The 12,481-nt window shown below is 45.7% G+C and overlaps 1 protein-coding gene across 6 annotated transcripts in view; it reads left to right on the top strand.

Annotated features, from left to right (window-relative positions):
- LOC120991961 overlaps positions 1-10,585 on the top strand; it is a 64,818-nt gene extending 54,233 nt beyond the window's left edge. For 2 of the 6 annotated variants that reach the window (XM_040420721.1, XM_040420720.1), the window contains exons 4-9: positions 2,343-2,422; positions 2,554-2,576; positions 7,385-7,476; positions 7,556-7,596; positions 9,863-9,988; positions 10,259-10,585. In XM_040420721.1, the coding sequence (XP_040276655.1) occupies positions 2,343-2,422; positions 2,554-2,576; positions 7,385-7,476; positions 7,556-7,596; positions 9,863-9,988; positions 10,259-10,375 (479 nt within the window). In that variant the 3' untranslated portion in view covers positions 10,376-10,585. Of the gene's footprint in view, positions 1-2,342; positions 2,577-7,384; positions 7,477-7,555; positions 7,597-9,862; positions 9,989-10,258 lie in introns of all 6 variants that reach the window. The other 4 variants (XM_040420717.1, XM_040420716.1, XM_040420719.1 and 1 more) reach the window with 3 other exon arrangements.
- Positions 10,586-12,481: the final 1,896 nt, after the last annotated feature.

The following is a 12,481-nucleotide window of genomic DNA, read 5'->3' as shown; positions in this document are numbered from 1 at the left end:
CCGGCTCATACACCTCTATATGTGACACCGGCTCATACTCTGCTATATGTGACACCGGCTCATACACTGCTATATTTGACACCGGCTCATACACTGCTATATGTGACACCGGCTCATACACTGCTATATGTGACACCGGCTCATACACTGCTATATGTGACACCGGCTCATACACTGCTATATGTGACACCGGCTCATACACTGCTATATGTGACACCGGCTCATACACTTCTATATGTGACACCGGCTCATACACTTCTATATGTGACACCGGCTCATACACTGCTATATGTGACACCGGCTCATACACTGCTATATGTGACACCGGCTCATACACTTCTATATGTGACACCGGCTCATACACTTCTATATGTGACATCGGCTCATACTCTGCTATATGTGACACAGGCTCATACACCTCTATATGTGACACCGGCTCATACACTGCTATATGTGACACCGGCTCATACACTGCTATATGTGACACCGGCTCATACACTGCTATATGTGACACCGGCTCATACACCGCTATATGTGACACCGGCTCATACACCGCTATATGTGACACCGGCTCATACACCGCTATATGTGACACCGGCTCATACACCGCTATATGTGACACCGGCTCATACACTGCTATATGTGACACCGGCTCATACACTGCTATATGTGACACCGGCTCATACACTGCTATATGTGACACCGGCTCATACACTGCTATATGTGACACCGGCTCATACACCTCTATATGTGACACCGGCTCATACACTGCTATATGTGACACCGGCTCATTCTCTGCAATATGTGACACCGGCTCATACACTGCTATATGTGACACCGGCTCATACACTGCTATATGTGACACCGGCTCATACACTGCTATATGTGACACCGGCTCATACACTGCTATATGTGACACCGGTTCATACACCTCTATATGTGACATAAACTAATTATTTGTAATATGTGACACTGGCTCATACACTGCTATATGTCACACAGGCTCTTGACATACAGTACAGACCAAAAGTTTGGACACAACTTCTCATTCAAAGAGTTTTCTTTATTTTCATGACTATGAAAATTGTAGATTCACACTGAAGGCATCAAAACTATGAATTAACACATGTGGAATTATATACATAACAAACAAGTGTGAAACAACTGAAAATATGTCATATTCTAGGTTCTTCAAAGTAGCCACCTTTTGCTTTGATTACTGCTTTGCACACTCTTGGCATTCTCTTGATGAGCTTCAAGAGGTAGTCCCCTGAAATGGTCTTCCAACAGTCTTGAAGGAGTTCCCAGAGATGCTTAGCACTTGTTGGCCCTTTTGCCTTCACTCTGCGGTCCAGCTCACCCCAAACCATCTCGATTGGGTTCAGGTCCGGTGACTGTGGAGGCCAGGTCATCTGGCGCAGCACCCCATCACTCTCCTTCATGGTCAAATAGCCCTTACTTTCAAAGTTTTCCCAATTTTTCGGCTGACTGACTGACCTTCATTTCTTAAAGTAATGATGGCCACTCGTTTTTCTTTACTTAGCTGCTTTTTTCTTGCCATAATACAAATTCTAACAGTCTATTCAGTAGGACTATCAGCTGTGTATCCACCTGACTTCTCCTCAACGCCACTGATGGTCCCAACCCCATTTATAAGGCAAGAAATCCCACTTATTAAACCTGACAGGGAACACCTGTGAAGTGAAGACCATTTCAGGGGACTACCTCTTGAAGCTCATCAAGAGAATGCCAAGAGTGTGCAAAGCAGTAATCAAAGCAAAAGGTGGCTACTTTGAAAAACCTAGAATATGACATATTTTCAGTTGTTTTACACTTGTTTGTTATGTATATAATTCCAGTTTTGATGCCTTCAGTGTGAATCTACAATTGTCATAGTCATGAAAATAAAGAAAACTCTTTGAATGAGAAGGTGTGTCCAAACTTTTGGTCTGTACTGTACATACGTATACCCTACTCAGCTCTTGACCACAGATTCATGTAATGCTATAGTGGATTCCCTCTAATACATGACACAGTGATAAGTTACACAGTGACTATAGGTGCCTCAGATTCATACAGTTATGTCAACTACCTGCAGATTACTTTTAAAATTATTTGTCTGTAGCTGACGACAGGCGCCATCGTGCTTCTTCTTGTCTAGATGAGAGGTTGGTCATCTGTGCTGCTCAGGACGACCTCCGGTACCCAGACATATAGACATGATTGTTACTGACACAGGTTGCGCTCTATATGATTGACAGCTGGGAAGATGAGGCAGCGGAACATACTGACGAGAGGCTTAGTACATGATGAGTGCAGCCTGCCTATTTTTTCCTCTGTAGTAAAATGTCAACCTCAACAAGAACCCCAAGAAGTACCTCAACAGGAGCACCAACAAGAACCCCAAGCAGTTCTCCAACAGTAACCTCAACAGGAGCCCCAAGCAGTACCTCAACAGGAGCACCAACAAGAACCCCAAGCAGTACTCCAACAGGAGCCCCAAGCAGTACCTCAACAGGAAACCCAACAAGAACCCCAAGTAGTTCTCCAACAGGAAACCCAGGTGGAATTAACATGTATGTGGTTATGTATTACCTGTCATCTGGGGGGCGAGGGATATGATGTCTGAGATACAGTTCTGTGAGATGTAAAGGGTTACTCCTATGTCAGTATTTCCTGGTTGAGATCTGAATAACTTTACTGAGTGCTGGCCGGTGGTGGCCAGAGTTCCAGATACTTCAGAGGAAATAGAGGTGTGCAGCCGATTCTGCTCATTATTACCCTTAAATCGGTTTTTGTTGATGTACAACTTTCGTAGGACGCCACCTGTGCCACTAGTCAGCTCAAGAATTGTCTGATCGACCTGCCCCTGTATCCTGTAAGTGCTATAAATATGAGGTGGAAGCATCTAGTAGCAGCAGCAGCTCACCCATGACGTGATGGACCAAGACAGGCCACCGAGTTCTGAAACGCCTGGTGTGTAAAAGTCACATATGCTATGTTACATCACTGGGGGTTAACATCAGCTCCTGCGAGCTATAAGCTCCACAGCTCATCAATATCTGATTGGTGGTCCAACTCTGGCACCCCTGCCAATCAGTTGTTTGAAGAAGCTGTGGCACTCGGACGAATGCCAACCACAGCGCCGTACATTGTACAGTGGCTCTCAGTGGTATTGCAGTTCTGTCATGTTCACCTGAATAAAACTAAGATGCACATAGGCCATGTGACCAATGGACGTGATGTCACAGGCCGAGGAAGACGCTTCAGAGCTGAGCTGAGTGCTGCAGCGAGCCCCTGTGGGAGCCAGTGTAGAGGACAGGAGTGGTAGTGGCCCTGGTGAGATGTTGTGCCACGTGTCCTGCCTCAGGCAAATCCTCCCTGGGGTTTAATGCACTGAAAAAGGTGATGATGAAAGGAACCAGGCAGAGATAGTAGATAAATAATGTCTTCCTTTACTGAGTGCAAAAACGGATATCAGCACATTCATCAGCAGTTTGTACAAAGTGCATTTTCTCCCCTCCCCCCCCCCCCCGGATGATAGGGTATGGTGGCTGGCAATGCGGCAAAGGTGACACTCATAAACTTGCTCGCTGATGATATCTCTGTCCTGATTCCCTTCCCTACGGCTTTACTTTGGCACCTGTGACTGTAGGTGTCCACTGAATGACTCAGGCTTCTAGCTATGCCTGACCTGAACTCTCTGAACGTGTCTGAACGTGTTACCCACCACTTTGCAGCAGAGCTTTGATAGCTTGGTCGTTTGATCGGAACTGGTTAGTCCGCCACCAGCTAGGCCAGATACATGTAGGATAGGTAATCAATAAAAAATCACAGCAAAAATAACCTCCCCTAAAAACATAACCTTTATTAGATCAAACCCAAAACAAACCACATCAAAGGTAAAAAGTAAAGGACATTCCTGGGGCCTATGGTGGTATATCAATCCACTGGTTCACTCAGTCCAATAGACAGGGGATCTAGCCCCATTCTGTCCTTACCCCAAGCGGAACAGGCGCCCTGATAAGAGCCACCCCACTGTCTTTGGATCTGGCCCTGAATACCCTAACCTACCTAGGGAGGCCAGGAAACGGATCATTGGGGCTTACTAACCTAGGACTGAGTAAAACCTACCGCTACCTGCGATATACAATGCCGATAATATTACAGATGACTAGAATGCTCCATATACAGTATATTCCAAGACAACTCCCACACAACAGCTTGTACCTGCTACTGATATGAAACACAAACTATGCAGGGAATGTACATGGGAAGCACAACCCAACGCATCTCCACCAGAAATATTCAACTCCTGAGGTCATCAGGGACTATATTATTGTCAATTAATAGTATAGGTACTGCCGTATATGTCACTAATAACGACACAATAGAACTTCTAGGGCTAACCGAGGAAACAAAGCTAATATTAATACCAGTCACAACATTATGAATCATATGTCCCTCAAAGGTAAAATATAACCCAGAAAGACAAAGTTTCTAGGTAAGCAGCAAGGCTATGATAGTTGTCACATAACACACCATAGCCTGCAGTTCCTCTATGGCCTGGGACCCTGCAATCTCCTTGGGGCAATTATGTCCTCCTAGGTGAGCTGCCTCTGTGGGCTACCTGGGGAAACTACAGTCAGGTCCATAAATATTGGGACATGGACACAATTCTAACATTTTTGGCTCTATACACCACCACAATGGATTTGAAATGAAACAAAGATGTGCTTTACCTGCAGACTGTCAGCTTTAATTTGAGGGCATTTACATCCAAATCAGGTGAACGGTGCAGGAATTACAGCAGTTTCCATATGTGCCTCCCACTTGTTAAGGGACCAAAAGTAATGGGACAATTGTCTTCTCGGCTGTTCCATGGCCAGGTGTGTGTTATCCCCTCATTATCCCAATTACAATGAGCAGATAAAAGGTCAGAGGTCATTTCCAGTCTGCTATTTGCATTTGGAATCTGTTGCTGTCAACTCTCAAGATGAGATCCAAAGAGCTGTCACTATCAGTGAAGCCATCATTAGGCTGAAAAACACAACAAACCCATCAGAGAGATAGCAAAAACATTAGGCCTGGCCAAAACAACTGTTTGGAACATTCTTAAAAAGAAGGAACGCACCGGTGAGCTCAGCAACACCAAAAGACTAGGAGACCACGAAAAACAACTGTGGTGGATGAGCGAAGAATTCTTTCCCTGGTGAAGAAAACACCCTTCACAACAGTTGGCCAGATCAAGAACACTCTCCAGGAGGTAGGTGTATGTGTGTCAAAGTCAACAATCAGGAGAAGACTTCACCAGAGTGAATACAGAGGGTTCACCACAAGATGGAAACCATTGGTGAGCCTCAAAAACAGGAAGGCCAGATTAGAGTTTGCCAAACGACATCTAAAAAAGCCTTCACAGTTCTGGAACAACATCCTATGGACAGATGAGACCAAGATCAACTTGTACCAGAGTGATGTGAAGAGAAGAGTATGGAGAAGGAAAGGAACTGCTCATGATCCTAAGCATGCCACCTCATCAGTGAAGCATGGTGGTGGTAGTGTCATGGCGTGGGCATGTATGGCTGCCAATGGAACTGCTTCTCTTGTAGTTATTGATGATGTGACTGCTGACAAAAGCAGCAGGATGAATTCTGAAGTGTTTCGGGCAATGTTATCTGCTTATATTCAGCCAAATTCTTCCGAACTCATTGGATGGCGCTTCACAGTGCAGATGGACAATGGCCCAAAGCATACTGCAAAAGAAACCAAAGAGTTTTTTAACTCACCGGACCTGAATCCGATTGAGCATGCATTTCACTTGCTGAAGACAAAACTGAAGGGAAAATGCGCCACGAACAAGCAGGAACTGAAGACAGTTGCAGTAGAGGCCTGGCAGAGCATCACCAGGGATGAAACCCAGCGTCTGGTGATGTCTATGCGTTCCAGACTTCAGGCTGTAATTGACTGCAAAGGATTTGCAACCAAGTATTAAAAAGTGAAAGTTTGATTTATGATTATTATTCTGTCCCATTACTTTTGGCCCCTTAACAAGTGGGAGACACATATGCAAACTGCTGTAATTCCTACACCGTTCACCTGATTTGGGTGTAAATACCCTTAAATAAAAGCTGACAGTCTGCAGGTAAAGCACATCTTGTTCGTTTCATTTCAAATCCATTGTGGTGGTGTATAGAGCCAAAAATTTTAGAATTGTGTCCATGTCCCAATATTTATGGACCTGACTGTACGTCCTCCTAGGGGCACCTCCATTGTGGTCCACCTGGCATCGAGGAGTGGGAAATGGATCACATTCTCCCTCACTCATCAATCTCCTCTCTAGATTCCAAGACTGACTTTTTAGGTCAGTCCAACCCTTGGTGGGAAGTGGGACCACCCTAGTCATACCAAGAGAGGAGGAATGAAATGGTAAGATCCAATCCTGTTACTAAACATTGCCATCTGGTGAACAAGGTGTATTACATACCATTACATTCACATTGCATATAAAACACAATAATTGCAGATACCATAGTAGTACCGCAGTTCTGGGGTATTACATACCCCCTTCAAACTTTCTGATGTTAATAGGGAAAAAAAGTGGAAACTGCTGCTTGTTGTAATCAGGTTAAACAGTAAAATTACATACGGAATAGTCGATCACCTGGCCTGCAATACAATGGGAGGAGCTCCTGTCACCACGCTACCCACGTAGCACATGGCAGACGCCATACAGTAATACAAGAGAGAGACAGTGATCTACAACATCCTACCTGGATGATGTTCTTAGCAGAGCTCTATTCTTTGTCTTTGTGCACAAAGGTTTATACCTCTCAGCCCCTCCTCCTAAACATGTCAAGTGTGGAGTTTGCATGTCCCACGACTTAACAACTCTTGAATGTGGCCTTCACAGCACAATAGGGGGTTTGTGTATGTTACCTACCCATCCCTAACTCACAATATTACAAGGAATATAGAAGGTAATCTAATAATCAGAAGGGAAGAAGCAATCAGTACTTAAGTACACATATGTCCAACACACTGCTCTGCTGCCAGTGAGGGAGGTGTGGGGTGGGAACCTGTGCTGGGGAGATAAGAAGTGGAAACTGCTGCTGCCAGTGAGAGCTACCTTGACAAAGAGCTTATTTTGCCTTAGAAAGCATTCTGGAAATGTAGTATTACACTGAGGCCATTCAGGTGCAGGGTCATCTATGCCTCATCTAACAAGTAAACCACCACCGTGACATCTATATGTCCTAATAGGACAACCTGCAATAGCTTCCACAGTATGTAATTAGACTTTCTATGAATTCTTTACATTTTGTGGAGCAGAGTTCGGCACATGTAGATTTGAGATTGTACTATCACATATCTTCTTCTCCCTCAGGGTGGCCATCTTTGTTCCGCTATCCATCTTCCTGTTGCTCCTGGTTCTTCTCGTTGCTGTTTTTCTCTGGAGATATTCTGACAGGTCCCAATGTAAGACATGTTCCTTTGTGTATATGTGACCAGAAACTTAATAACTTTTCACGTCTAATATTTCACATTCTTATTCCAGGTCTGAGGAGATTCAGATGGAAAGATGGGAATACAGTGAAGGTAAGTATCTAAAAGGCACCTTGCATCTCTATCATATGGTTCCTCAGAACCATACACATGGAGGTCACTAAAATGTACCAGCTGCATAGAATCAGTTCCTTCGTCCTTAGGTCAAGAACCTGGAGGGAGATCATGTAGTTGCTAGGAAATGTAATATTACATGGTGTCTCTGAAATGACTGAAAGGGTAGTGGGGCTCTCCCTGTATAAGAATAGTCAACCCCTTTAAATACCTCAACTGGTTGTTAATGCCACTTGGGCTCATAGGTAACTAATAGCGCTTCGGGTCCCCCGCTATGATCTGATCATCACCACTTCTGGTCCCTGCTGGAGTGGAGGATTAATGTGGCATCAACATGGATGTCACCACTGCTGGTCACTTAGTGGCCTCAGTGGTGACCTGTGCAGCTGTGGTCACATGCCATTCCTGCACCACTGAAGCCATTGATTAGCCTGAAGTAGTGACATGAATGTTGACTGGTCCAGTGGTAAACAGAAGCAACAGGAGCCCAGCAGTTGACTCGGAGTGTTCCTCCACCACCTTGTGTTCTGGTCTTCCCATCTAGGCCCCGTAGGGTTCCTGCTGTGGAATTGTGGGCAGAAAATCTCCAGTACATTACAGTTCCAGCAAAGTGGATGAGATTTTACCAATCTGCAGTGGATAGTAACCCCCCCCCCCCCCCCCCATTGTCATTTTAAAACCACAGTATGTTAATGTGGCCATATGCAAAATGTAGGGTGAAATCCATGGCAAATCCTCTAGAAATCTATGTAATGATGGCTCATGATTTATTGCAGATCTTGCCATGGATTTACCTGCAGAAATAACTTTGCCCTCAGAGTCTCGTTCTGTGTTCTGTGAGGATTTGCTCTGGCAGTACAGAGGCAACTACAACATCTTTAACTTAAACAGTGCAGTGTTTTATTCACACATAAGGAAAGTGACAACAAAAAGTCAGTTTCAATGAAAAAACAGGCACCTTGAGTCTGGTGTTTGTTCACACCAGGCAGCACATAAGTCCTTGGGTGAAACAGAAGTCCACGTGCTTTCATCCAAGCAAGATAGCAGGCCTTAATGCCGGCCCAACCTCTCAGGCCCCTTGCAGACGAGCGTGTCCGGATGCGTCCCGGTGCATTGCGGCAAACCCGCGTGAGTAGGTACGCAATTGCTGTCAGTTTTGACTGCGATTGCGTTCAGTTGTTCAGTTTTTATCGCGCGGGTGCAATACGTTTTGCACGCGCGTGATAAAAACCTGAATGTGGTACCCAGACCCGAACTTCTTCACAGAAGTTCAGGTTTGGGTTAGGTGTTGTGTAAACTGTATTATTTTCCCTTATAACATGGTTATAAGGGAAAATAATAGCATTCTGAATACAGAACGCTTAGTACAATAGGGCTGGAGGGGTTAAAAATAAATAAATTATAATTTAACTCACCTTAATCCACTTGTTCGCGCAGCCCGGCTTCTCTTCTGTCTTCTTTTGTGAGGAATAGGACCTTTGATGACGTCACAGCGCTCATCACATGGTCCGTCACATGATCTTTTACCATGGTGATGGATCATGTGACGGACCATGTGATGAACGTAGTGACGTCAAAGGTCCTATTCCTCACAAAAGAAGACAGAAGAGATGCCGGCTGCGCCAACAAGTGGATTAAGGTGAGTTAAATTATTATTTATTTATTTTTAACCCCTCCAGCGCTATTGTACTATGCATTCTGTATTCAGAATGCTATTATTTTCCCTTATAACCATGTTATAAGGGAAAATAATAATGATCTGGTCTCCACCCCGATCGTCACCTAGCAATCGTGGGTGAAAATCGCACCGCATCCTCACTTGATTGCGGATGCTTGCGATTTTCACGCAACCCCATTCATTTCTATGGGGCCTGCGTTACGTGAAAAACCCACAAAGAGGAGCATGCTGCGATTTTCACGCAACGCACAAGTGATGCATGAAAATCACCGCTCATGTGAACAGCCCCATAGAAATGAATGGGTCCGGATTCAGTGCGGGTGCAATGCGTTCACCTCACGCATTGCACCCGCGCGGAAATCTCGCCCGTGTGAAAGAGGCCTTAGGCCCCAACACATAGACTGGCAAAGCTCCACTGTCAGATGGAAGATTATCCACACCACCTGAGACTGCTGGCTGGGTGGAACCTCGTGACACATATCTTCTGTCAATGATGGCCGCTTGCACTTTCCTACAGTTCCTTGTTTCTCATAATCTCACTCTTATTTTTTGTGTTGCTTTTGGAAGATGAAGCCTGGGAGTGACGTCATCACCATCTACGCCACAGCCAGTCACCCGCTAGACAGTGGACACCCCGGGCAGCGTCCACTATCTGGACACGTCTACCAGGAGATTTCTGATGTCCACATGGGGGTAAGATCTCTGTCAGGGTGGGTGAACACGGTGGGCACTTACTGACCTTTTCCATGTGGGCAGTTTTCAAGTGAAGGTCGTGAGTACATAAGACACGGGGCAGCAGCGCATGCATACCCATGGGGAACCTTGTGGGTCTGGATCTCCATCATTTCTCCTGCATCGTGAGGACATCTCGTCACTTTACACTGAAGCCACAGCCACATGTTATACGTAGATAGCTGTGGATATGAAGATGTTTCCTACTGAAGGTGAACTATTTCATTTTAGGCATCTGGACCCGGTTCATCGTACTCCACTCTTGGATTTCCATTCCAGGACCAGAAGGCAGCAGCTCAGCAGCCGGCAGATGGACAATATAGTCTAGTGGGATTACCCGCCAAGTGATACAAAGAATGAACCTGCACGGATTATCCTGACTGCTGTTGATGGATCCTGCATTACTGAAGGTTCACAGTATCATTCTGTAATGCAGTAATGAGTCAGTTGTGGGGGTGGCGGACCACCGTGCCCCATGTTGGCGTTGTTATTCTCTTTTCTTATAATAATAATTAATGTTCTGCTAATTGCTGGAAAAATAAAAAGGACCGCGACTAACCATAAATCCCGCACATGAACCTACAACATCAGCTCAATGCATGAAAAGGTGTCCACAGATCTCACCCATGTAGCCCCTTCACTCTGGGGTGGTGCCACCTTCTTCACAAGGGTTGGCGCCATACTGGCGAGTCTGTGTCTGGACGCTGGTGCAGATTTCTTCACCTGAAACAAATCAGAGCATCTCCCCTGGACCGGTTGTGTCTAAACTCCATGCACCATAAGGTCTTTGAAGCAGCCACAGGAGGAAGGGTTGCCAACCAGAATTTTTCTTAATTCTGGACAATTTATACCAAAATCACTTACAGCCAACATTTTTTACGGACAAATTGGAAAACGATAATGAATGATACAGATTATAAGTAACACATGTGGGGGATTCAGTCAGCACAACCCTGTGTGCAGGTGGACATCACTATGGCGAAATACACATACAAACACAAAAACACAAATGCAATAGCACTCTGCAACCAGCACTCTGCCCTGCCTCTATGCTGGATGAGGCATTGGTGTACATTTTGGCCAAAGCGTAACAAGCCACTCACCACGTCAAGGTCGCCTCTATGAGTGGTCCCTAACACTAGTACCTACCTGTTATGGGCCATGACAGCCACACAAAGTCCAGGGAATGCAGGTACAGCATGCACGCCAGGCACACTCTGCTTTTAACCCCGTCCGGTGCCGTGACAGCTTTCATCGGATCCAGGGATGCAAGTACCAACATGCATGCTGAGCCCACTAAATACTTCTCCGGGAGCCAAATGGCTACTGGTAGGCGCTGTAAAAGTAGACTCAGTTTTATAATGACTTTAAAACCAGCCTCCAGGGCAGACTGCTCTTATTACGCTTTGGCCAAAATATACACCAATGCCTCATTCAACATCCAGCATAGAGGCAGGGCAGAGTGCTGGTTGCAGAGTGCTATTGCATTTGTATTTTTCGTTTGTATATGTATTTCGTCATAGCGATGTGCACCTGCATACAGGGTTGTGCTGACTGAATCCCCCACATTTTTTCTTTGTAGTATACATTGGAGGCCTGGCGATCTCCATGCAGTCATGCACACCTGACCAGTTAGTCTGACCTGGAGGCTGGTTTTAAAGTCAGTATAAAACTGAGTCTGCTTATATAGCACCTACCAGTATCCATTTGGCTCCAGGAGAAGTATATAGTGGGCTCAGCATGCATGTCGGTACTTGCATCCCTGGATCCGATGAAAGCTGTCATGGCACCGGACGGGGTTAAAAGCAGAGTGTGCTTGGCTTGCATGCTGTACCTGCGCTCCCTGGAATTTGTGTGGCTATCATGGCCCATGAACAGGTAGGAACTAGTTTTAGGGACCACTCCATAGAGGTGACCTTGACGTGGTGAGTGGCTTATTACGCTTTGGCCAAAATGTACACCATTGCCTCATTCAACATCCAGCATAGAGGCAGGGCAGAATGCTGGTTGCAGAGTGCTATTGCATTTGTGTTTTTGCGTTTGTATGTATATGTCACGGCTGAGGATGGGGAAAACCCTCAGCCGTGCGATGACAGAGGATGGTAGTCACGTCTTGGCCAGAACCACAGAACTAGGGAGCAGGTCACCTCCTATTGCCTCCCTAATCTGACCCTAACTCCTAGCGACATGAGCCGACCTTGAAGGTAGGAGGACTCATGCTCTGGAACCTCGGGTCCCTACTAGCCCTCCGCCGGTCCCTACGCTAGGAGCTGGGTAGACTACCTGTTCCTCCTGGACATGGAGAAATAGGAGTCTAAAGATGGCCAAACTATAAAGACAGGGGAAACGGAAACAGGCATATGGCAATGGCAGGTAAGTGCAACTAGTACTAACACCTACCTGCCACAGACACAGGGCCTGGGACCCAAGTATCAGTGCTGCTGTCCACAAACA

The sequence above is a fragment of the Bufo bufo genome, chromosome 2 (assembly GCF_905171765.1).
Source record: "Bufo bufo chromosome 2, aBufBuf1.1, whole genome shotgun sequence".
Classification (NCBI taxonomy): Eukaryota; Metazoa; Chordata; class Amphibia; order Anura; family Bufonidae; genus Bufo; species Bufo bufo.
Note: the sequence above shows the minus strand (reverse complement) of the source record. Positions and strands in the feature narration are given on the sequence as shown.